The 22958-nt window shown below is 31.9% G+C and overlaps 1 protein-coding gene across 4 annotated transcripts; it reads left to right on the top strand.

Annotated features, from left to right (window-relative positions):
- Positions 1-363: 363 nt before the first annotated feature.
- LOC130900695 (sterol O-acyltransferase 1) lies at positions 364-21376 on the top strand. Of its 4 annotated transcripts, none has more exons than XM_057811476.1 (8): positions 364-580; positions 6608-6721; positions 8640-8810; positions 9996-10144; positions 15134-15273; positions 17153-17313; positions 18948-19259; positions 19316-21376. In XM_057811476.1, exons 2-8 carry the CDS (start codon positions 6654-6656, stop codon positions 19701-19703), a joined length of 1389 nt encoding a protein of 462 aa, XP_057667459.1. In that variant the 5' UTR covers positions 364-580; positions 6608-6653; the 3' UTR covers positions 19704-21376. The 4 variants fall into 4 exon arrangements, with proteins under 4 accessions (XP_057667459.1, XP_057667457.1, XP_057667458.1 ...); XM_057811474.1 differs by lacking the exon at positions 364-580 and adding an exon at positions 1984-2341; XM_057811475.1 differs by lacking the exon at positions 364-580 and adding an exon at positions 2096-2405.
- Positions 21377-22958: the final 1582 nt, after the last annotated feature.

Genomic DNA, 22958 nt, shown 5'->3' on the forward strand with positions numbered 1-22958 from the left:
GACACATCATTCTCCACCACAAGAATGCGAGCTCTCACACATCAGTTCAAACAAAAACTTTTTTGAACAGTCAAAACTTCGAATTCATGGGTCATCTGTCATTCATTTCTTATTTGACACCCAATAATTTCTTCTCATTCCCGCAACGTCAACGTTCTTCTACACCTGAAAAAGCGTTTGATGCGTTTTGGATTGTAAATGACGACAATTTGTTCAAACGAATTTTAACGGAAAATATTTTGAAAAACAATGAAGCCATAGACAATTATAAATATTTGTTTATTTCAAAATTTAAGTAGCAGCCCTCGTAAGTGATATTTACCAATGAATTAAGTAATAACGTAAATCAATAAAATAGTTTTCAGTTTCAAATATTTTCCTTGAACATAATAGGGTTTAATAAATATCATTACAGTCTCATTTTATCTTGGAATTGCGTTAAATTCAATTAAATGCGAATTCAAAACAGATAATAGTAATGATTCATTTAAGTATTATTTGTTGTAAATATTTCAACAAGTAACGTTCATAACAATCAGTAGTAATATCACTGGTGTAGTGCAATCTTCAGTTATAAAGGGTGAGTTGTTTGTTTTTCAAATTTATTTCATTCAGAATATAAACAGGACATACTACATTAAATGAAAGTAAAAACAAGTATACAATAAAAAAGTGATGAATTTAATAACTTTGGACAAGTGGTTAATTTATTCATAACAAAAGAACAATCAAAACAATGGACTGAAAAGGAAAAACCGGCTCCAAAGAAGGCAAAGAACGTTTCATCTGCAAACAAGGTCATAACGTCGGTTTTTTGGGATAATTTTCATCTTAAAAAAGAATAAAACTATCAAAGCGAGTTTTTATGTGAACTTATTGCAACGTTTGAGCGAAGAAATTAAGCAAAAACGGCCGCATTTGGTTAAGAAGTAAGTGTTGTTTCATCAAGACAATGCACCACCCCAATATCCGTTATTCCAATGGCCAAAATTGATGAAATAAAATTTGAATTGCTACCTCATGCACTCTATTCGCCAGATTTAGTCCCCTCGGATTATTTTCTGTTCTCATACTCGGTGGTCAAAGATTTTCCAACAATGAAGAAGTGATGTTGATAGTTAATGGCTATTTTGAAGAGCTTGACGATTATAAAAACGGTATCGAACTTATTGAACATCGAAAATTAATATATTTTCTTCCAGAATTTTTTGGTTTTTTTTATTGGGCGAGGTACTTCCGAGTCCTTCCTCGAAAATGCTCGGTAACTAACCCGAATCACGTTCCTTTTTGTTCGGAAATTGTTAATCGGGTCGTAGTCATATGAAATCATCCTTTCTAGCCTGGCAACATAACCGCACGTGGTTAGCATGGATTTTTGTAAAATAATTTACACCCCCCAAAAATAAGAATAAAACGAGCTTTCGGGAAATCTATACTTCTAGGAGAACAAGCTTTCGATGTAATCATAGAATAAATAACTTTACTTGAATTTGTACCATCTAATTTTGTCTAATTTTCTCGGAAAACTCAGATTCTAAAAGAAAAATAATTAAATTTAAAAAAAATCACGCTTTGTTTTTATTTGTACTATCTAAAAATTATCATTAACTAATTTGCACCCTCAAGAAGAGTGGAAAAAACAAAGAAGTAACGAGCACCCTTAGACATTATAATCCTCTCAGAAAAAAAATGGAATTTCACTGTTACGAGCTCGTCCACGACATGGTTCATGAAGCCATGTTCGGTTATGATGGAAGAGTTTAAAGTTTGGCGAATGCGGCGCTCTTTGATATTTTTTTAACGTTTTTATATACAGCGGCGATTTGTTTATATTGACTTTCAGAACCAAATTATACGAATGTCTTTTTATTTGTTTGTTTACTTCCTAGGATTCTTTCGGGTAAATATATTAAGTAAGTAAGAGACAGTTTTTACTTATTATATTTATTCAACAATTTATGCACACCACTTACAATTCAAGCTAAATAATATTTAGACGTGCTAAACAATCCGCTGTTTATCAGTAAAAGTAATTTGCATAAAACTACGTATCTGGATATGTCCAACACATACGACAATTAATATTTTTTAAATTACCTAAACTTTTAATTAGTGTAATTAAATAATAACATAAGTATATGGTTGATTGAATAAATACTTTTTAACCTTTTTGTTTTGAGACAACAATTTGAACAATCCTCGTATTAATTTAATAACGTGAACGAACGTTTCATGTTTTTCTTCCAAAAAGACAAATTAGTAAAACGAGTTTATATTTAAAGTGTTTAACAGTGAAGTAAAAGTTGTGGTTCGAGTTTTTGATACGAAATTCTTTTATCGGGTAAGAACCATACATAAATCAGCATTCACCATTAAATTCACTACAATACACAACAAATTTCTAAGTAAGACTCAAAAATATTGAAACAATAATCAGTGTTCTAACTTTATTGTAAACTGCTTCCACTATACTTAATAATAACTAACATTTGACACAAAGTTTATGAATTGAGTTTTAAATAACACTTGATTCCCATTATAGTTTTTGAAATATAATTTACAGCAAAGAAACGATTTTTGATTACTTTCGAATTTAGCCCACACCAACAATCTCACAGCACTCGTTAATACTCAATTACTATTAAAACATTGAAGTTGTACTAAATATTGTATGAGAATTCACACCATATGACATGTGACAAATCGAGAAAGATAATGACAGAAACGCAACACTCATGGAAATTGAAAGGCAGTTCGTCAACGTCACTTGAGGTCGGTATAAAATCATGAAAATCAGGAAGGAATCCCCTAAAGTCACATAAAATGAGGTTAACTTGTATAAATCATGAAGAAAACCATAAGAGTCGAATCAAGTCAATTGCTATTAAAAAATTGACATTATACCAAATATTGTATGATAATTCACATCATGTGTCATGTGACAAATCGGAAAAGAGAATGACAGAAATGAAACACACATGGAAATTGGAAGGTAGTCCGTCAAAGTCACTTGAAGTCGGGCTAAAATCATGAAAATCAGGAAGGAACTCACTAAAGTCATATAAAATGAGGTTAATTTATGGAAATCATTAAGGAATCCATTAAAGTCGGATGAGTTCAAGCTAAACTCATGGAAATAATGAAGGAGTCCTCTAATGTCACATAAAATGAGGTTGAACTCGCGATAATCTCAATATAATCGATTAAAGCTAAGTTGAAAACATGGAAATGAGAGGGGAGTCCATTAAAATCATATGAAATGAGGTTGAATCTAGCAAATAACGAACGAATTCATCATATAAACCAGAGAGGGCTCCATTAAAGTCACATGAAGTCAGGTGAAACTCCTGTAAATCACAAAGGAATCCATTGAAGTCGGATGAAATTAGATTGAACTTATGCAAATCCCAAGAGAAGCTAATACCAAGTTATTACACATTTCTAGAAAAAGTTTTTTTGATGTAAGGGCTTGATATGCACATATATGCAAGTTTTTTGCTCCATTTTGAAATATTATTTCACAATTTTTTATGCAAATTGAAAAATAATGTTTAATGTCTATAGTTTGTCTTATTTTCAAATTTGCCGCCAAAGCTAAGATCAAAATGACAGTTTACGACATTAGTACGTTCACGAATGTTGACGCTTATTCTCCCCTTCATATCTCTGAGTCGAATTAGCGGATGTAATGTTTAAACTATGTATTTTCAATATTTATAATATTTGTTATCAACCTTTTGAGAAAAAATTATATATGTGCTACTAATTATCATAATTAATGACTACTTATTTATTCAATAACATTATTTACTTAAATTTCATTCAAATTTTGACGTATCATATAAAAACATTCTTACGGATATCCTTTTTATTGTCGTAGTTCAGATTATCTAGTACTATAATAACATAAACATCAAAATTTCACAATTGCAATCACAAACATCGTTATTGCAATTTTTTGAATTATTATTAGACATAGAAGGCGAAACAATTCAGCTTTATTTCTGTGAAACATTGGACGCTGTTTTTGTTCCATTGCAGACCTCATCACCTCATTTGATCAACCTGCGATGCAGGTCGTACTTAAACTCTGCATCCCAATATTTTACTCGCGCTGTGTCAGACGTCAAATATTCGCTTGTCACTCCTTCACATTAGCGATCAAACGGAGACTGGCCACATACTTAAGCTGTCAGTAAGTTAGGAAAGATAAGCTCCACGACATTGCGACATCTAAACTACGGTACAAACTAAATGGTTTCGGTAGAATAGACCCGGCGCTACTACTCCAGGGTTAACTATCTTCATCTTTCGATTCTCTATCTAGTGACATTCAGAAATCAACATTTTTTAACGCTGTTAGAATTCCAGCGACCATATTGATTTATCATAAAATCCATTGTTTTTTTTTTCTGGATGTATTTGAGCCTGTAAACCGCAACCGAAATGTCAATACCATGTTTATCGGGAGACCTTGATATGGTCTCGCATTGTTTTGTATACAAATAAACTTGCATGGATGTTTTCGATAGTCGTGATCTAATTCTTATGGAATCTTACACTTACCTGGGAAATATATAATTATAAATAAGAAAACTGAAACTTTTTTGAATTGTTGTTGAATGAACAAATAAGGTTATGTTTCAATGTTCGTCACAGTTTCTCCTTTAAATGTTTACTTCGAGAAACATTTTCAATAGTATTGGAAGTTCAGCTAAATCTAGTTCACCTTCGATTTTTGAAAACGAATACGGGCGTCAGACAATATAATTATGAGTATAGTTGCATAAGTGAACAGTGTGTTAACAACTTCATTTCATATCTAAAACGAACAATGTGAGTGAAACTTATTTGTGTATGAAAACTTATTGTCAATTGGATTGCATTAATTAATAAAACCGTAAAATTTTGATTTTTCCGGTTTTATTAATGCTTATATTTTGATATTTATCAATGCTTAAAAAGCTTGAAATGACTTAATAATTCTTGCGTTGTTTTAACGATGTATAGCATGCGGATAAAACCTTCACTCAACATGATCTATCATTAGCTCCGCGCGCAAGTAATGGAACATAATTCACTTATCGTCGCATAATATTATCAGAAATAAGAACTAAAAGATATTTTATACAAGACTCTATATCTCAATGTTCCGCTTCCAAAATATGTAAAATCCTTTTAAAAAAGGCTATTTTTCTGTGATTTTTGTGTCCCACTTTCCAATAGATACTTCGCTATCTCCTTCGCTTGCTCGTAGATCACTAATCGTTCCTTATCATCTTGAGAAGCTCTTAAATAATCTGAACTTATGTGGTTATAAATTTTTCTCCATTAAGACTTCGTCTGATTCTTTAGCTATCTATTCAGTTCTTTGTTAGTTAGAATAGTCTTAGAGCTTACACTAATCCTTACTTTCCTTACTTTTTTCTAATAATATATTTAATTGATTTTTCTAACCTCAAATTTTAGTTTTCCTGATATCGATTCCATCGCCCAATACGATCGATTTTGATATTTATATATTAAAAAACGTTAAAGATAAAAATATAGTGTCCGATTATTAAATATTTAAAATTATGATTCAACGATGAAACCACATTTTGGATTTAGTGTGTTGGTGCACAAATTTGGCATTGTCGACACAAAATCGTCGTTTCAGAATATTCCAAAGATGTGAAGTGGAAGTTAGGATACTGCTTTCTGACTTCCCTGTCCAATTTCTCCCACAGCAACTCAATCGGATTGATGTCGGGCGATTGTGATGACCAAATCCTTGCTTTCAGTACATTCTTCCTTTCCAATCCCTTCAAATACTTCGAGTGATACTTCATATCGTTATCATGCTTGAAGATAAATCTTCTACAAATCATGCGCTGGTTCAGACCGTACTACATTTTCTATTATTATTTTTCATAGCTTTCTTTACGCAAAATATCTCCAATTTTAGCAGGTCATCCTCCAAAACATCATTACCGATTATCCGCTTTGTTTTATAGTCGATATTACACATGGATCTAACATTGGTTCGTTCTTTGACCTCTTAATTTCCCTCCAGAAAGGCTATCAACTATCTTGGGAAAGGAAAAACTATCAATTGCGAGGATTGCAATATTTGAGCGAAGAAATGAATTAAAGTTTTGAATTGGTACCTCATGCATCCTATTCGCTAAATTTAGCCCCCTCGGATTATTTTCTTCTCCCAAACTTGAAAAAATGCCTCAGTGGTGGTGGTGAGGAGCTTGACGATTCTTATTATAACAGGGACTAAACTACAATCATAAACAATGAAGAAATGATTCATAGTTGAAAAATAATAAAAAATCAGCCAGTACTTGTAGGTTTTAATCTGTTACACTCCCCGACCTTTGCTTGACAATATGAAAGAAAAATTTAATAAATGGATTATTGAGTGGGCCGAAACTTTTGACCGATAGTATATAATTGAACAAAATATCTGCAATTCCATATATATAAACCCCATTATAAAAAGGTTATCAAGGGTTACACTATTATTGTGGAAGTAATTAACTATCTAAGTCGTTTAGATAAAATATATTTCGAAAGTTTATAAAATTTTCATTCAATATTTTTATTTATAATATTTTAGATATAAATAGTGGAATCAGAGTTAAGTTTGTAGTTGAAACGAGAAAATGAGTCCGAATTCCACGAGCTCTCGAGTTAAAAACCATAATAAATATGAGGAAACCAACGGGAAAACGTAAGTTGTTATTTTATTTAAATAATTGTTTTAAATGAACATATTTTTTTTATTATTATTATTTAATTGTAAATAATATATATATATATATATATATATATATATAAATAGCTTTTATTGAACAAATTATTTTGTTTAACTATAATAAGAAATCGAAAATATAAAACATATACAATACTAGTTTCCAGGTTCGCTCGCATTGAAGCCATTAAATAAATATCAGAGAATCACTACGATCGAAATGAATCAATATGTAAACCATATTTCATTTGTTAATTTTACTCCATACAATAAAGTTTCGAAAACTTTATTAAAATATTCGGTAATTATCTTGATTACACCCCTCCGATTTCGTTAAAATTTTAGTATATTATAGAGAAAGTTATGCTGAAAAATAGGGCACGGAAATCATCCCTTCACATTGTTTTTCAACTTTGAACTTCCAGAAAACGAAAAATAATTTATACATCATAGTTTAGTTTCGCATGTTGTCTTCATTACCTAATGATGATATCATAAAATTTGCAGAGAATTTAGTCTAGCTTGTTTACATACGTATATCGTTAGTAAATCTATGAATATTTATTTTTTTTATTCGTGTTTGTCCATGAAAAAGATAAATTTCTATAAATTTTTGTGTGTGGCTGTTTATTGATTGATATTCCATCAATATTCTTCGTTAAAATTAGCGGTTACGTTAGATGAGGTTAGGTTAGACATGTGAAGTATAAATTATTTGTCTTTTTCTGGAACTTCAAAGCTGAAAAACTATGCGAAAGGATGATTTCCGCGCCCCACATATATACATCAAATTTTCCAACATAATTTTCTCTATAACATACTAAAATTTTAACGAAATTGGAGGGGTGTAACCTAACCTAGATAATTACCAAATACTCGATACCATTAAATACCAACCAAAGAAATTTCAACGGCGCATGGTCTGCATTATAAATCCTCCTCACCTCGCGATTTTTCTAGCGCTTCTATCGCTCTTCTAGCAGCTTAGCTTGTCTTTCTAAACGAACTTTTGCTACATTGACCATATTTTTGCTTCCAAGGCATTTTTAAAGAAAAACAGAGAGAAATTTAAAAACAAAGAGAAAGATCTAAAATAATGAATAGCATCTAACCACAAAAATGGCACCTAACCTCAAAAATTCAAAACAGCTAAAACTGTTATTCAATTGGATTCGATGTTACGTGATTGTCGGTAATACATTTCAACGAGATACATGTCTTTTTGATTTGTCACACGTTATCACTTTCTCTAATAAGTTTGAATCATTTTCAATGGAATTCAAAGTGTTAATACAAATATTTTTGTGAGATTCTTGAATAAAAGTGAAGATTTTAGACACCGGTTTTCCTACGTTTAAATTTTCTGTATTTGACGTGAAAAGGCGACCCGAATCATCTTCAACAGCTTGGTAATCAACTGTGCCCAATATTTTGTAGTTTATCGGATATATTCTCTTTTGGTTTTTGTCAAATCAGTTACTAGTATGTTCAATCGTACTAGATTTCTTTCCTCTAGTTCCCTTTTACATCGTTATCGATCAATCCTTTCTTATTTGTTTTCATCTCCAAGCTTAGTGTTTACTCTGACACTTTTTACCACTTGCATCCACTCCATGTTCACTTAGTCGTCTTCGTTCATTATTTTCAAACTTGTGCTTGAATATTTTTCAATTTCATGTGTGTTTTCCGGGTTCCACTGATACGTTGTACTTCTTCATTTTATTCGATAGCTTCAATGTTCTTATCAGCGGCAGGTTGATGTTTCCTATCATAAATCCTCTCCATTAACAGCATTTTCTGACTCTCCTCTATGTTTTAGTCTGAGGCAATAAAACAGTAACAGTTTTTCGAGAAAGAATATATAAAGTACACGTCTCTCATTTTTTTTTGTTTTTAGACAATCCACGTTCAAACAATTGGCAGAAAAGAAATTCGTAACAAGAAATTCCCTCATAATAGATTTATGTGACAACATACCTCATATTGCAGCTATTCAGAATTTGTTTACAGCAACAATTATTTGTTTATTTACTAGTATATTAGCCAACGATTATTTAGTCACCGGACAGTAAGTATTTATCATTGTCTCGATCGTTAAAAACATCCTGTACACCTTTAGTATCTGAAGACGATAACTTAGTTATCGAAACGCGTGTCAGACAATTAGTTTAGTGGTATTGTAAGCAATAAGTAGTTTAAATATCACCAACGGTTCCAGAAATTCCAATTCCAAAATCGGTGTAAAAGGGGTGCTTAACCTAACCTAACCAAAACAAAATAACATTTGGTGCATTGTGTAAAAGATGAAAAGGATTTTGTGCATCGTTTTCTGTTTGCAGATAAGACTCGTATTAACTTTTATGATCCTGGATTGGAGCAAGCAGATAAAGAACGCTAAAAATCTAGTATATCGGCTCTAAAATGACTAAGGGTCCAGAAATCTAGAATTATGAGCGGCCAAGGGTTGTTAAGTACATAGGTCTTCTTCTAATAGGCCCGTTGTGCCCCACTTGACATTACCAAAGGCCGAAATCGTTTGAGAAGCCGATCAGGCACTTTGACTTGATGTCATTAGCAAAATTGTGAGGCCTGCCCAGATGTTTGTCAATTCTAGTCTGGCCAGCGAGTCGTTGCCGTGGTTGCCATAGCAAACGGGCACCCAAACAAGTTAGACCTAGCAGACATCACTCACCATTTCTTGTAGTATTTTCTTGCACTCCAGTGGTAACCTAGAGCACACCCTTTCGGCCGTTGTGGCTTGTGTATTAACTTTGCTATCTAAGCGGATTAAAATTACTCTGCCATGTCCCTGCCCATCAAAATGATTATTCACCCGCGTCCAAATATTTGCATGACCAATTGGTCAAGCCTGCACTTCTTTGTATGGCTAGTTCTAAAGGTAGAACTTCAAGGACCTTAGTTGGGGCATGTGATACGAAGACAGGCAAGGCGCCGAACTCCAGTCGCACTTTTGTTTTTGATTTCTCCGTACACAGCTACAACACGTTGGACTCATACGTAAGAAGAGGTTTATTCATTCAGATATAAATCCCCCATGTCCATCTTATGAGACTGAATTAGATGCCACGTCTCTGGAGTACCCGGCAGATAACTTCCAAGTGGGTATTGTCAAATGCTCTTTCAATGTCTAGGAATGCCGCTAAACCGACTTTTCCACAGCCAAGTTTATGGATTTGCCAGTCTGGTAGACATATTGTTTATTAAACTGAATTTCATTATTTTTCTTTTTTAGAATAAGTTTTGGTTACCATCTCATATTGATTGCTTTTGGTAAATTTCACTTGGCTATCTTTTTCTGGACCATTTTTTTCCTGACAACGTGCTTAGTACACACAATTTTCAGGATATGGGCAGAAATCAGAATAAAGTTGATTCCAAATAGTAAGTACGCAATAACGTATTCCAAGATCATAATAAAATAAAAAAGTTGAGGTATAATTTTCTTGCATAAAGTTGCAAAATAAAAACAAAACGATTAAAAAGAAATCATTTTTTATCTAGGGTAGTATTATTTTGATAGTGAATTGATTCAAAAAGAGACATATATACAATTACAACAAGCCACTGCAGAATTTTCCCTTGGAAAATTTATAACTACATAAAATATAGTCTATTTCGAGTTTTTTTTTTTGTCGAATTTCACTAATTTGTCTTTCCACTTGAATCAAAAAACTAAGATCTATAAAAACGTACCATCTTTTTTAGCCTAACTTGAGGAAAATTTCAGTACAACTAACAATTACTCACAGATAAACTAAAATTATGAAGTGGTTAATGATTCTCAATACGTCGAAATAATTTCTCTCAAAATGGTTTATGTTTCTAACGCGTATAAGAACACAAAAATCATTAAATTTTTTTATTTTTAACACGTGGTGTAATTGGAGGTTATACTCCATAATAGTACATCAACAATTTCTTCACAAAAGAATCTTCAATAAATGATTAAGAAACAAAAAATTGTATTGAATTACGTGTTTTCGCGATGATACATACGTTTTTAAAAAGAAATAACAACTTTATTAACACAAAATACAAAAAAATCTCAGCTGAACAAAAGTTACAAAATCTTGACCAAAAATCGAAATATAAAAAACAAATATATATAATAAAATGAATGAAATAAAAACTTATCATTATCACGGAGGTATTTACATCTGTCAATGACACATTTTACGTTCGTTTTTACTTAAATTGTTTGTTATTGATTCAGAGAAATATATTTATAAATATGGGATGCGTCAGTTATTTAATAACAGTAATTTGACATTGAAAGAAAGGACATAAATATAAAAACTTATTTTTCAATATATTCTCCTTTGATTTCCACACACGTCTGACCAAAATTCTGTACCACCATAAAAATATGATGCAAAATCGTACACCACCTGTTTAATTTCACCGCCGCTGTTAATTATTTTACCCCTTAACTCGTAATTCAGCTTTACGAATAAAAGATTGTCGAACAAAATCAGATCAAGACTAGATGATGGGTGTAATCTTAGAAAGCGAAGAAGTATGGATTGTGAGTCAAATTAATATGCCACATTCAGGGTTGTATTTAAATGCAATCAAAAGAATACCCTCGCAGTCGTTAAATATTTTAACCATCACTTTTTTGGTGCTTTTCGTGACCTTTGTTTTTTTTGTCACGAGCTCTCCTTTCCAATACCACTATATGGAATCTCTTTTAGATGTAGGACCATAGTTTCATCACCAGTTACCATTGATCTGGTTACAATTTCTTTGTCCTCCTCGGGACAAAGCTCAAAAATCACTCACAACATTCTACTCGACGCTGCTTTTACACTGCGGTCAGAATTCGAGGCACCTACTGCCCACGAATTTTTGACATATTCAAATGCTAATGTAGAATCCTTAGAACACCTGAAAATGGCAGTTTGTGCTGACCCGCACATGGGTCATTTTCTTTTGATTATTGTCCGCAGAGGACCAGCTTTCAATTATTTATAATGATAGTCACTATAAACAGTATCTGACTTATGTTGGTATTCATCTTTTTTTAGTCAAAAATTCAATTCATTTTAAGACATTTTTCAAAACAACTTGAATAATTGATAGTTCAAGCTCTACTATAATGAAATTGATCGGGGCAACTGGTAAAACTTTGTGTAGACTTGTGCTTGACGCGTGCATAAACATTTTTGCAAAAGCATTCATTTTATGAGGCCAAAAACTCAGGACCCCACGACGTCAATTACAAATTCTTCAATTTCAAGAAATAATAAAAACAAACTGTTTCCATTTACCAGACACGGTAAAATATTAAATAATTGAGTAGGATCTACAGATTAATAAATATATATATTGTTTCAACGAAATTATAAACACTGAATCTGCATTAATATGGATTTGAATCAACCTTTTAACTAATATTCCTAATGTGGGCATTTTTGCCAAAGTATAAAAATGTTTTAGAATCTGAGTTTTCGTTATTTGTATTTAATAATATTGTTTTCATATCTCTATTGTGATAAATGTTAAATTTAGTACAAATTATGTTTTTTCATACAATTAATAATTTTTAAAATAAATATGAATTCTATAGATCGCGTTTTACAACATTCTAGACATAACCCTAGTCATACGGCTTGAAGTTTATAAAATGATAAATCCCCACTCACCAATAAATAAATGAAAAATAAAACGAAGAAAAGACATTAATGGGGCTCTTAAAAGAACGGATTTTAATAATAAATATACCTTAAAACCCTAAATACTGTGCAATAATTAAAAAATGCCGATATACATAAAATGTCCCAACATCAAACTAATAAAATGTTTTCGCCTGCCAATTATAATTTTATTTCTTCATGATTCTGGTGTTTAGACTCTATGTATACAATTATATTGGTTATAAAATTAATGAGTTAATAGAGAATATAGCGAAAAGTTCGAATACAAACATTTTTGAATTCTTAGAGGAGTCGTGCTAAAAGAATCGGTTCATTCAAGGCGTTACCTGGAAATGTAAAACATCAAGAAAAGTGAATATCGCTCAAAATTGGTATATACAGCGACTATCTTTAAAGGCTGACAACAATTAAGTAAAGAAGACTTGGGGTTTGGTGTTGGTGAAAACAGTGAAAGTTGGTGAAATCATACGTATAGGTTTTGGATGTCGCAAAATAAAAGCTGAACACTTAAAAAGAATTTATTTTTTACTTGGGAAAGAAAATTTTTTCTCTTATACTTTGAGGGGAGTATTATCTTGATATGAAGCGCACTCAAATTGAGATGGTAGATCAAATATTTTTCAATCACTGATTGATTGACTCAACGTTGGCCAATAGCGTTGAGGAAATCTTTCTTAAGCAATGTCCGTTGTATTATTCTGGATGTTCAAGATTGAGGAATTCAGTAATTTTTTTAGGTGCCCCTCCAACAGTGTCTATTCCAGCTCTTTTACCTACGCATTTTTCTTGTTTGTAGGCTACCAAAAGTGCTTTTAGTGAAAGGTTTGTTCGCAAATTTTTATTTTTTTTGAACACATCCAAATATAGCACCGCATTGTTATTGATCATTGATTGATACGAACCATTAACTGAAAACCAGTTCAAAATTATAAATTTCTTCCCTTCGACAACCTCCGACAATGCAAATTAATGCGATAACTTTCACCAATAAATAGTCTTTGTCTGGGACGTTCCATATAAACTTTTTTCAACTTCTTCCTTTGTTAGCACCTTCGACTGGATTTGACCATCGAGTATTTAGACCATGATGAAGATCTATGTGATGTTTATGACTCAAAATTTAGGATTTGGAAAGAATGCTTCTAAAAAACATCGCATATTCTTTTTTGTACCTTCTCGAAGACTTAATTGGAATAATTTGCTACGCTTCCGCACTTTTCTCACCAATTTTATTTGAATTATCAGCCATTCTTTCGGAAAATATTTTTGTATTAACAAAAATTCAATACGGCTGCATTTGTTTACAATGTTTACTTCTGTTAATTTTTTTTTCTTTCAATAATAAGAGAATAATCAAAGGAGCTATTTTTCAATAAATTTGTCAGATATAACAGTGTGAAAAAAAAAAACATATTACGACATATGTCCGTGGAGTTATTATTGAGGTACTGGATTAGATATTCTTTGACTCGGCTCCTTCGTCGCCTCGTGCATAAAAATCTATCTCGTATCTAAATCACCTTTATCGTAAATAATTATACCGAGTCCCATCTCTATTTTGAAAAATCAGTACACTCGTACTGAGCTTAACAATTATTACTCACTTGGGACGTTAATATAACAAATATGTGGATTATCAAAGTTCATAGTTCATTAAAAATAATTATATACTTATATACTAGATATATTGATATATTGACATATATGGTGAACAAAGTATTTGGTAAACATAGGCACGTGTATAATATATACAAGTAATAGTAGTAGTACATTTCCTGATGGCAATGCACACGTCGAGGTCAACGAGGGTTGAAATCGGGCAATGTTACAAGGTGATACATTATTATAATTAATCATGGAATTGTTTATTAACATTACGTTGCATAAAAAATTGTTGATTAATAATTATTATCAATTTATATGCCAAACACCACAGAATAATTTGTTTTGATCGTACATTTATGGTTAAAAGGATTCGAATTTCAATTGGAGGTTAGAAGATACTAAAAAAAAAACATACCCCTATAATCATTTTGTTAAAAAAATCTCGAAACAAAAACGAAATATGTTAGGGTTAAAATTTTCTATGATATAGTTCGAAATCACTTTTAAAATGCTTGTTAATTAAGGCTCAAACGTCTACAGGGTGTTAGATCTAAAGTTGAAGATACCAAAAGTTTGGGCTGAGGTTGGGAGCAATATAACCTTGAACAGTCACGACGTCGATGTAACCAAGTTAGCTTCACAAAAACTTGGAGTTCTTTTAAAACCATAAAGCTATATAACCAGAAACAGCTTCTAATCATGTACAAAGCGCAGATTCGTCCATCTTTAGAATATTGCTAGCACATTTGGAGCTCGGCCCCCAAGCATACCCTGAAGATGCTCGACAAGTTGACCAGAAACTTGGACAGCTTATAGCGTAGAAGAAAGGTTTTAGGAGAAGTGTAAAACTGTGGAATCAGCTACCAAGGCACGTCTACAGCCTACAGGCGTTCAAGATCAATATCCACTAGGTATCTCCAAACGGCAGACACCATTCGAGCTACTCGAATGTAATATCCTCTTGTGTTCGCTTTTTCTATTTTAGAATATACGAGGATGGTCACTTTTATCAAAACACATTGTATGTTATTAACCTTATTTTCATTGCTTCTATACGCTGGTAAAATCAGTATAATGTTAATATAGATTTTCCTTCCCTTTTTTTTAGATAAATCCGTCCAAATGTGGGATAGAGTTTGGTTGGTAATATTGGTATCATTTTATATTCTAGCTTATCGAGTATCATCCAAATTAACTGTGATTTACGACATGCCTATAGCTTCTTCGTCTATAATACTATTAGAACAGGTAAAATTAAAAATTTATATTACTGGGTATTTCTATGACTCCAACAGATAACTGCAAACAACTGTTTGGTTCGAAATTTAAATATCGTCCATAAGAGCTTATACATAGTTTTTTAAACTTTTTGTTTGGTTATTCATAGTTATAATGATTAGTCTAACAACACCCTTATTATCAAACTTCTATTCTATTCTACAAACAAACAATATTATAGGGTGAGTAGTTTTATCACGTGTAGTTTTTTCTACGGATGTTTTTATATGTTCAAAACGAGTTATAACAATAAATGCCTAATACATTTACATGGGTAGAATGTTTTTGTTTGAGCATTATAAATTTATTACGTTTTTCTTCAAACATTTTGAATATTTGTTCACGTATTGTGGCCCAGTAGTCACTTCTGATTTATTTATTCTAACATTCGAATTTTTTTAAAAAATTGATTTGTTATCAGCCTCTTTCTACATTCGAGAAAAAAAGATTCAAGGAATTATTTTTGTTTGTAAACTAAAGATAGAAGATGTTTTTAAAGTAGAATAAATCAATTTCTTACGTGATTATGTGTGATTACACAATACTACATGAAGAAATATGAAAAAACAATGAAAACATTACAAGGCATGGCTTTTCCTCCCCTTTCCTTCAACAGGAAAGTTTGGCGAGAAAGCTGGAAACTAAAAAAAAAACAAAAAAAGTGTGAGTGTTCTAAAATTGAGAAAAATCCTGTAGAGCCATGATCTTAACATTGAAATATATATGAGGATGGATGTTATGCTTTTCCAGCGCAGAGGCATGGACGCTCACAGAAAATCTGCTCAAACGTTTTGTAGAGTTTGAGATGTAGGTTAAACGCCATATTTTAAAGATAAGTTTGATTTTATAGATTTACAAACATTCAGGCTCAAGACTGCATGAACAAAATTGTAGAAATAGTGACCTAAATGAGCAAACTTTGATCATGTATACGATCTTCTTCATTTGGACACGACATGGCTCGATAAATCAACAGCTTAGCTATACACCGTTCAACAGTAGATAAAGCAATGATAGTCATCGTCGATGTTGCGGTTTTCTGCAAATCTGGTGAACCGGTTCATGTACCAAATAGCCAACGATAAAATAAACAAACAAAAAACAAAAAATAAACACAAAAACTGGCGAAAAACATCTCTAAACCTGCAATGAACCATTTGATTTTGATGGAGCCTTGTCCTTCGTTTCTTTTTGGCTTAAAACAATACAAGTACAAACAAAGATCACAATCCCAGCCCTGTAGACGACCAATATCTACATCATGGTTAAATCTAATGAACTTTCTTCAGCATAAAAAAATTCTTCATCCCACCCAAAGTATACCCAACGAATCTCCCTCTCTCTTAATCTTTTTTCTATTATAACAAGTTTTTATTAACAATCAGAATATTTTCACATTCTATGGGTTAACTTGCTAGCGAGTGTTAAATAATCTAACATCTATAATGTCTTGGTGAGGATTGCATCCAGTGATGAAACCTCTTATACCTCATATTAGGTCTTTTCGCGTTTCGAAGCGTTAACTCCTCTATAGTTTCTATAGTTTTGTGGTATTTGATGATCCTCTCTTGAATAACTTCTTGTACAGTGGGCACTCCCAAGTCCAGTTACATAGCATGGAGCCTCTACTAGTGGACGAAGTATTTTGGATTGGGATCTTTGAATAATATTTGTATTTGTGTTCTATAACGGTCAAGGCACGCGAAAAGAAGAAGATCTAGGCTAAATGGTTTATGACTAGAGTTGGTGGGTAATCAGTTGGATTCATTGCAGTAATAACACTTATATAAATTGAAAAAATAAAGTCTACGAGTGTCTATTTGGTAATTATTTTTTGTTTCTTTTTCAGACGAGATTATTGATGAAAATACATTCCTACATTAGACACAATGCGGAAAAAATTATAAAATACAAACCGCACAGCGATCAGAATTTGGAATATCCTAAATTTAAAAACTATTTGTACTTTTTGTTTGCTCCAACGTTGATATACAGGGACGAGTATCCAAGGTAAGATTTTAATATGTCTTACTCAGATTATAACCCCTTTTATTCCCTCAATAATCTATGTACTTGCTCCGCAATTTTGGCTCCCCGTGTGTGGAATTTCGATAGACCAATTATACCATCTGAAAAATCAATTGGTCTTATGGATTGGTCACCGCTGGAAATTTTCTATCAAGAAAGTATTTCAAGATCATTTTAGCACTGCATTCATGAAAAAAATGGAAAATAAACATAAAAATGCTTTGTAAGACCTTCGCGGTCGTCGTTAATTCCTTTTGTTGCTGTCTCAGAAGAAGAAAGAAGAAAAAGGTGAAAACGTCAAGTAGTAATACTTATTTTTGACGGCAGCCTAATATTCCAGTAAAAATCCAATAAAAACATCAAGGAGACCACATTCAAGACAGCTTGGAAATGTCCTTACTCAACTGGGATTACTCCTCCACCTGACGAGAATTGCTTGAATTTCTGAATTTATGAACAGGATTAGAAAAATGTTATCACGAAAATATTCATGAAGATGAATCTGGATATGAAAGGACGACTGGCGGTTAAATTTAAAAAAAAAACGATGATGACGATGATTATAACGTGAAGCTCATTAATAAAAAGCTTTTTACTGCCGAAAAATCGCAATACTGTGGTTTCATCAACAAGAATAATGTGTTCAAATGCTGTATTTGCAGAAGAACTAAATTTTAAGATCGTGTATGATTCGCTGGGTTGTTGAATTCAATCCGTTTCGATGAATAAGAAAAAGAATCAAGTCAAGTCAATGGCCTACAAATTGTTTATGTCTTAAGATGTTTAACGTAATAATTTCGGTTCCGAATGATCATTAAAGTACACGAAAAGAAATTACAACCCATCGTATTCTATGGTTTTAACCCAACGTTCAGCAAGTTGTTTGAAACCTTGGTAAAACCTTTCTTTGGACTTTTACCACTGCATTTTCAACACCTCCTTTGGATTCAATTTTTTCCCGCTCTAGAATTTCGCCGTAGTTCTGAATAAATAGTAATCTGACGGTGCGAGATCGAGACTAAATGCTGGATGTAGTAGGAATTTGATACCAATAATTTCTTCGATCTTATTCAACTTATGTGGTTTAGCCTTGTCTTGTTGTGAAAAAGCTTGCTTTAGGTTAACTGAACCTGAGTATTTCTTCAAAAAAACAAGGATGTGTTTACACACCTCTGCTCAACGTTTGACTTAAATCTCGGTTAATTGTGGCACCATTCGACATTTTTTAAAGATCTTACCTTATGATTTTGTAAATGGCGATGTCTGGTATATTTAGAAGGTCCAAGGAGTTTGATAATCAGCAAGTGCTCCTAGTAAGTTGGTTTTCTACTATTTCCTAACCTCAATGTCCCACGGAAGTTGACGACGTGAGCGCGTACGATCATCAAATGTCAAATCGATTTGACATTTAACTTCCTCTTCCATTTTACATAATTTCCTTGCTGGCACGACGGCCTCAAACTCTGTTTAATAATGTCTGAACAATCGCACTCCATACTATTATTTATTATAAAAACATCATTCTTGAGACATGCTCTGTAAATGAAAAAAATATATATAAAAATACTTTTATTTCTGTATATTTCGCTTTCCGTAATACTGTATTACATTTTTAGAACCACAAAAATTCGATGGGGCTTTGTTGGGATTCGTTTGATTGAAATATTCGGAGTAATCGTTTACCATTGTTTCATCTTTCACCGATTCTTACTGCCGCCATACCGAGAGTTCGGATTAAGAAAATACTCTTGGGCCGAAGTTATAATTCCTATTTTAGAAAATTCCATTTGCGGGCTTTTAGTGCTTATGGCCGGATGGTACCAAGTACTACATTCCGTTCAGAATTTATTCGCCGAATTACTCAGATTCGGCGATAGACAATTTTACATGGATTGGTGGAATTGCACCGGTATAGCCGATTATTTCAGGTAACTTTGAATTAATTTATATTAAAATTCAGTAAAAAAAAAACTTTTTTTTTCAGGGTGTGGAATATCGTCGTCCACGATTGGTTATATACTTATATATACAGAGATATATATAATTTAAGTAGTGGTAATAAATTTATGGCAAAATTAATGGTATTTATCACGTCTGCTGTAGTACACGAATGGATTATAAGCTATCAGGTGAAATTTTTTTACCCGATAGTATTCTACTGCTATATGGCTGCGGTTTGCTTGAGTGTATTCAATGTGCCCAAGGTTCGATGGATCAACATATTATTTTGGTACGGTATGGCTTTTGGTTCTGGTTCAATTCTGAGCTTGTATGTTTTGGAACATTACGCCAGAACAAACAATCCCGATACCGAATATTCCATCAAGTATTGGTTTTTACCGAGGTGGTATCTTTGTGATTGTATAGTTTAGATATCGAAATCGAAATGGAATAATCTCGTAAGGAAAACCGACATGGTTTCTGATATTTTTGATCAAGGCGAGAAGCCACAAAAAACCAAATAATTTTTCTTTTTTCCCGATGTTTTTTTCTTTCTTTCCATATGCCTCCCTTCAGTTTTAATCTTTTCATTATCTACCGTCTATCTACCGACTTTTTTTTGTGCATCCCTATTTTCATCTATTTTTTCATTGCTTTCTCTTGTTCTTTAGGAACTTCATTTCCACATTTCTTTTCTCTCTTCATAGCAATTTCCTCAGTATTTTGCTCCTTCTTCCTTCCTCCTTCTCTTCTATTCTTTTCTCGTTAAATATTTCTTGTTATTACTTCCTTATCCTTTTCTTTCTCTTATTCCCCAAATATAATTCCTCTTGTACATTTTTTCCGTGTTCTCATCTCGTTCTGTTTCTATTTATTTTTTTTTGTTTTTCGATATTTTGCCATTTCTACTATTTCCTATCTCTTTTTTCTCTTCAAATTTCCCTATCAATTTTACATCTCTCTCTTCTCATCATCTCCTCATCTCCATTCACTTCTTTTTTCATATATTTAGTGTTTCACGATTTTTACACGTTTTTATCCTTTTTATCTGTCTTCTCTTCTTTATCTTGTTCTTTAGGAACATTAATTTCACACTTCTTTTCTCTTTTCATAGCTTTTTGTAATTAACTTTCTGTTTATGGCTCTTATATTTTAGCAATAACTCTATAGAAATATTTCTGTAGTATTTTACTTCTTCCTCTTTCCTCCGTATCTCTCGTCTTCTATTCATTACTAGTAAAATTACGTTTTTATCTTATTTCTCTCTATCTATCTTAACTTTTGTTTTCCAGAAACTTTTTTATCTTTTTCCATTTTTTCTTTTCATGTATTGTTTTGTTCCACTTCTTTCTATCTATTTCTAATATGTTTTCTTTTTCTCAATTCAACATTCATATTTGTCTCTCTTATTGTGCAGATGTTTGAGACTATCTATGACAACTTCCTTAGTATTTTGCATCTTCATCCTTCCTCTTCTCTTCTATTCATTTCTAGTAAGATATTCATATATTTTTTTCTTACTTCTTCCTTATCCTTCTCTTTCTCTTATTTCCCCCATATATCTGTCTTCTCTTCTTTTCCATTCCAATTTCTTTATAATTTTTCTAATTCAGTAATAAATGTGAAAAACCAAAAAAAGTGCTGAACGTCTGAAATTTTATATGACGATTTCTGTAGTATCTTGCGTATCTCCTTTCCTCCTTATCCCTCCTCTCCAATTTACTTCTAGTTCCATATTTATTTTCCTCTTATAACTCCTTTATTCTCCTTTCTCTCTCTTATTCCTTAGAAACTCTTCTGTTCGTCTTCTTCCATTCTTCCATTGTATTCTTTTTTCCTCCTTATTCTATTTCAATCTCTTTTCACATTTCGTTTACCTTCTTCATGTCTTTTTGCGTTTTTATCTCATTCCCATCCCTTTCAAAAGTGATAAAATAATATTTATGATTAATTTAGCAATAAACTAAATCAGTTTTTACAAAATACTGAAATTGATCAAAAATATACAGAAACATGTGTAAAAAAATCCATTTAGCAGAAATAATAATATATTGTTTTATATAGCAATAATCTAAAAATAAAATAAAACTTTTTTATTTTTTAACCTGATTTTATTATCCGAAGATGCACATTTATATATTCGAAATTATAATTTCTAAAAACTAAACGAAAGTTATCCAGATTCAAGAAGAAATTATCAATTTTCTAATTAACAACTTTTTGCAGCGATCGGTATATCACAGATGCCGTTTTTACAATTACATTTTATTAAGCTGAATATTCTTAATTATTACCTTTTTCACTTATTTCAAACTATAATTCTATATATATATATATATATATATATATATATATATATATATATATATATATATATATATATATATATATATAATAATTGATAACCCTGTATATTCTCAAAACGAATTAATAATTGTTGTGATTTTTAAGCATCTCTTCCTTAAATAAACGCCCTCACAAGACTTCTCTCTCTTTTTTATTCAACCTCCCTAAGAAAAAAAGATAAAAAACATCTCCCTTCTGAAAATAGAAAATACCTAAAACCAGTTTTTACCAGCAATCCACAGGCCGTTGGCGGCTAACTTTATTTTATTATATCCAACCTTTGGTTAACAAGCACGACTGACCACGTAAGAGTCAATAAAACAATTAAAACTGGACATCACGTGTCCGTCCAATAGTCATTTAATGTTTGGTTATTTTAATTTTAAAATCTAAACGGCAACCACGCGTTGCTGTTCGTTACGAGGCAATAATTGTCAACATAATACGAGCGGGGAACACTCTCAACGGACTTTCATGGTGTTTCCATATATCAGGCGAGCAGAGTAGCGAGAAGGTATACAGTTGTTATTTTACGTATTGATTCACGCACCGTTGCCAGCTTGATAATTATTACGTACACCCAAAAATATATAATGATGAACAAAACAAGGTTTGATAGTGGTGGAAAATAATTTTTTTTTATTATTATTCACTGAAGACGATTAATTGACAGTTGTTCATCTAATAATTAGTAAAAAAATGGTTTTCAATCGCATAAGCTTGGCATCTAGATTACATGAGTCAAAAAAGAATGTACGTTATTTTGAATTATCAAATAAATTTTAAATATACGAAGTTCGGCTATTGAGTAACGAGACTAGACTTATTTTCTTACTTACTGCGTCGTCATCAAACGAAGGGAGAATATTAATAGAAAGTATAATTTTCAAACAATTAGAGACTAGTACGATATATTTAAATTGAGATGTAGAAATTTTCACATATACAAACCGACATAATATAACTAATACCTAGTCAACATTCAATGATAATTCAGGTTTCTAATGGGACATCTATTCAAATTTCTATATCATATTTTTGTATTATATTATAACTTTATTGTTGTTCAGATCAATTCTTTGAAAATAAATTTTTGTTAGTGTTTTTTAACTGGTTTTCTTCTCTAAAAACCATAATTTCTGTTTTTTTTTTGTACGTTATTATGATTCTTCATATTTGATTTTAAAACTTGGCAACGTTGATTTTGAATTACTACACGATCTGCCGCATTCCTTAACAAGGGAAACGTTATACACACAAAAATTATGGAGGTGTATCAAACGTTTACTCCCATTACTTATAAGGCGACAGCTCGACTTCGCGTTGCCAAATCAACAAAA

The sequence above is a fragment of the Diorhabda carinulata genome, chromosome X, assembly GCF_026250575.1.
Source record: "Diorhabda carinulata isolate Delta chromosome X, icDioCari1.1, whole genome shotgun sequence".
Lineage (NCBI taxonomy): Eukaryota > Metazoa > Arthropoda > Insecta > Coleoptera > Chrysomelidae > Diorhabda > Diorhabda carinulata.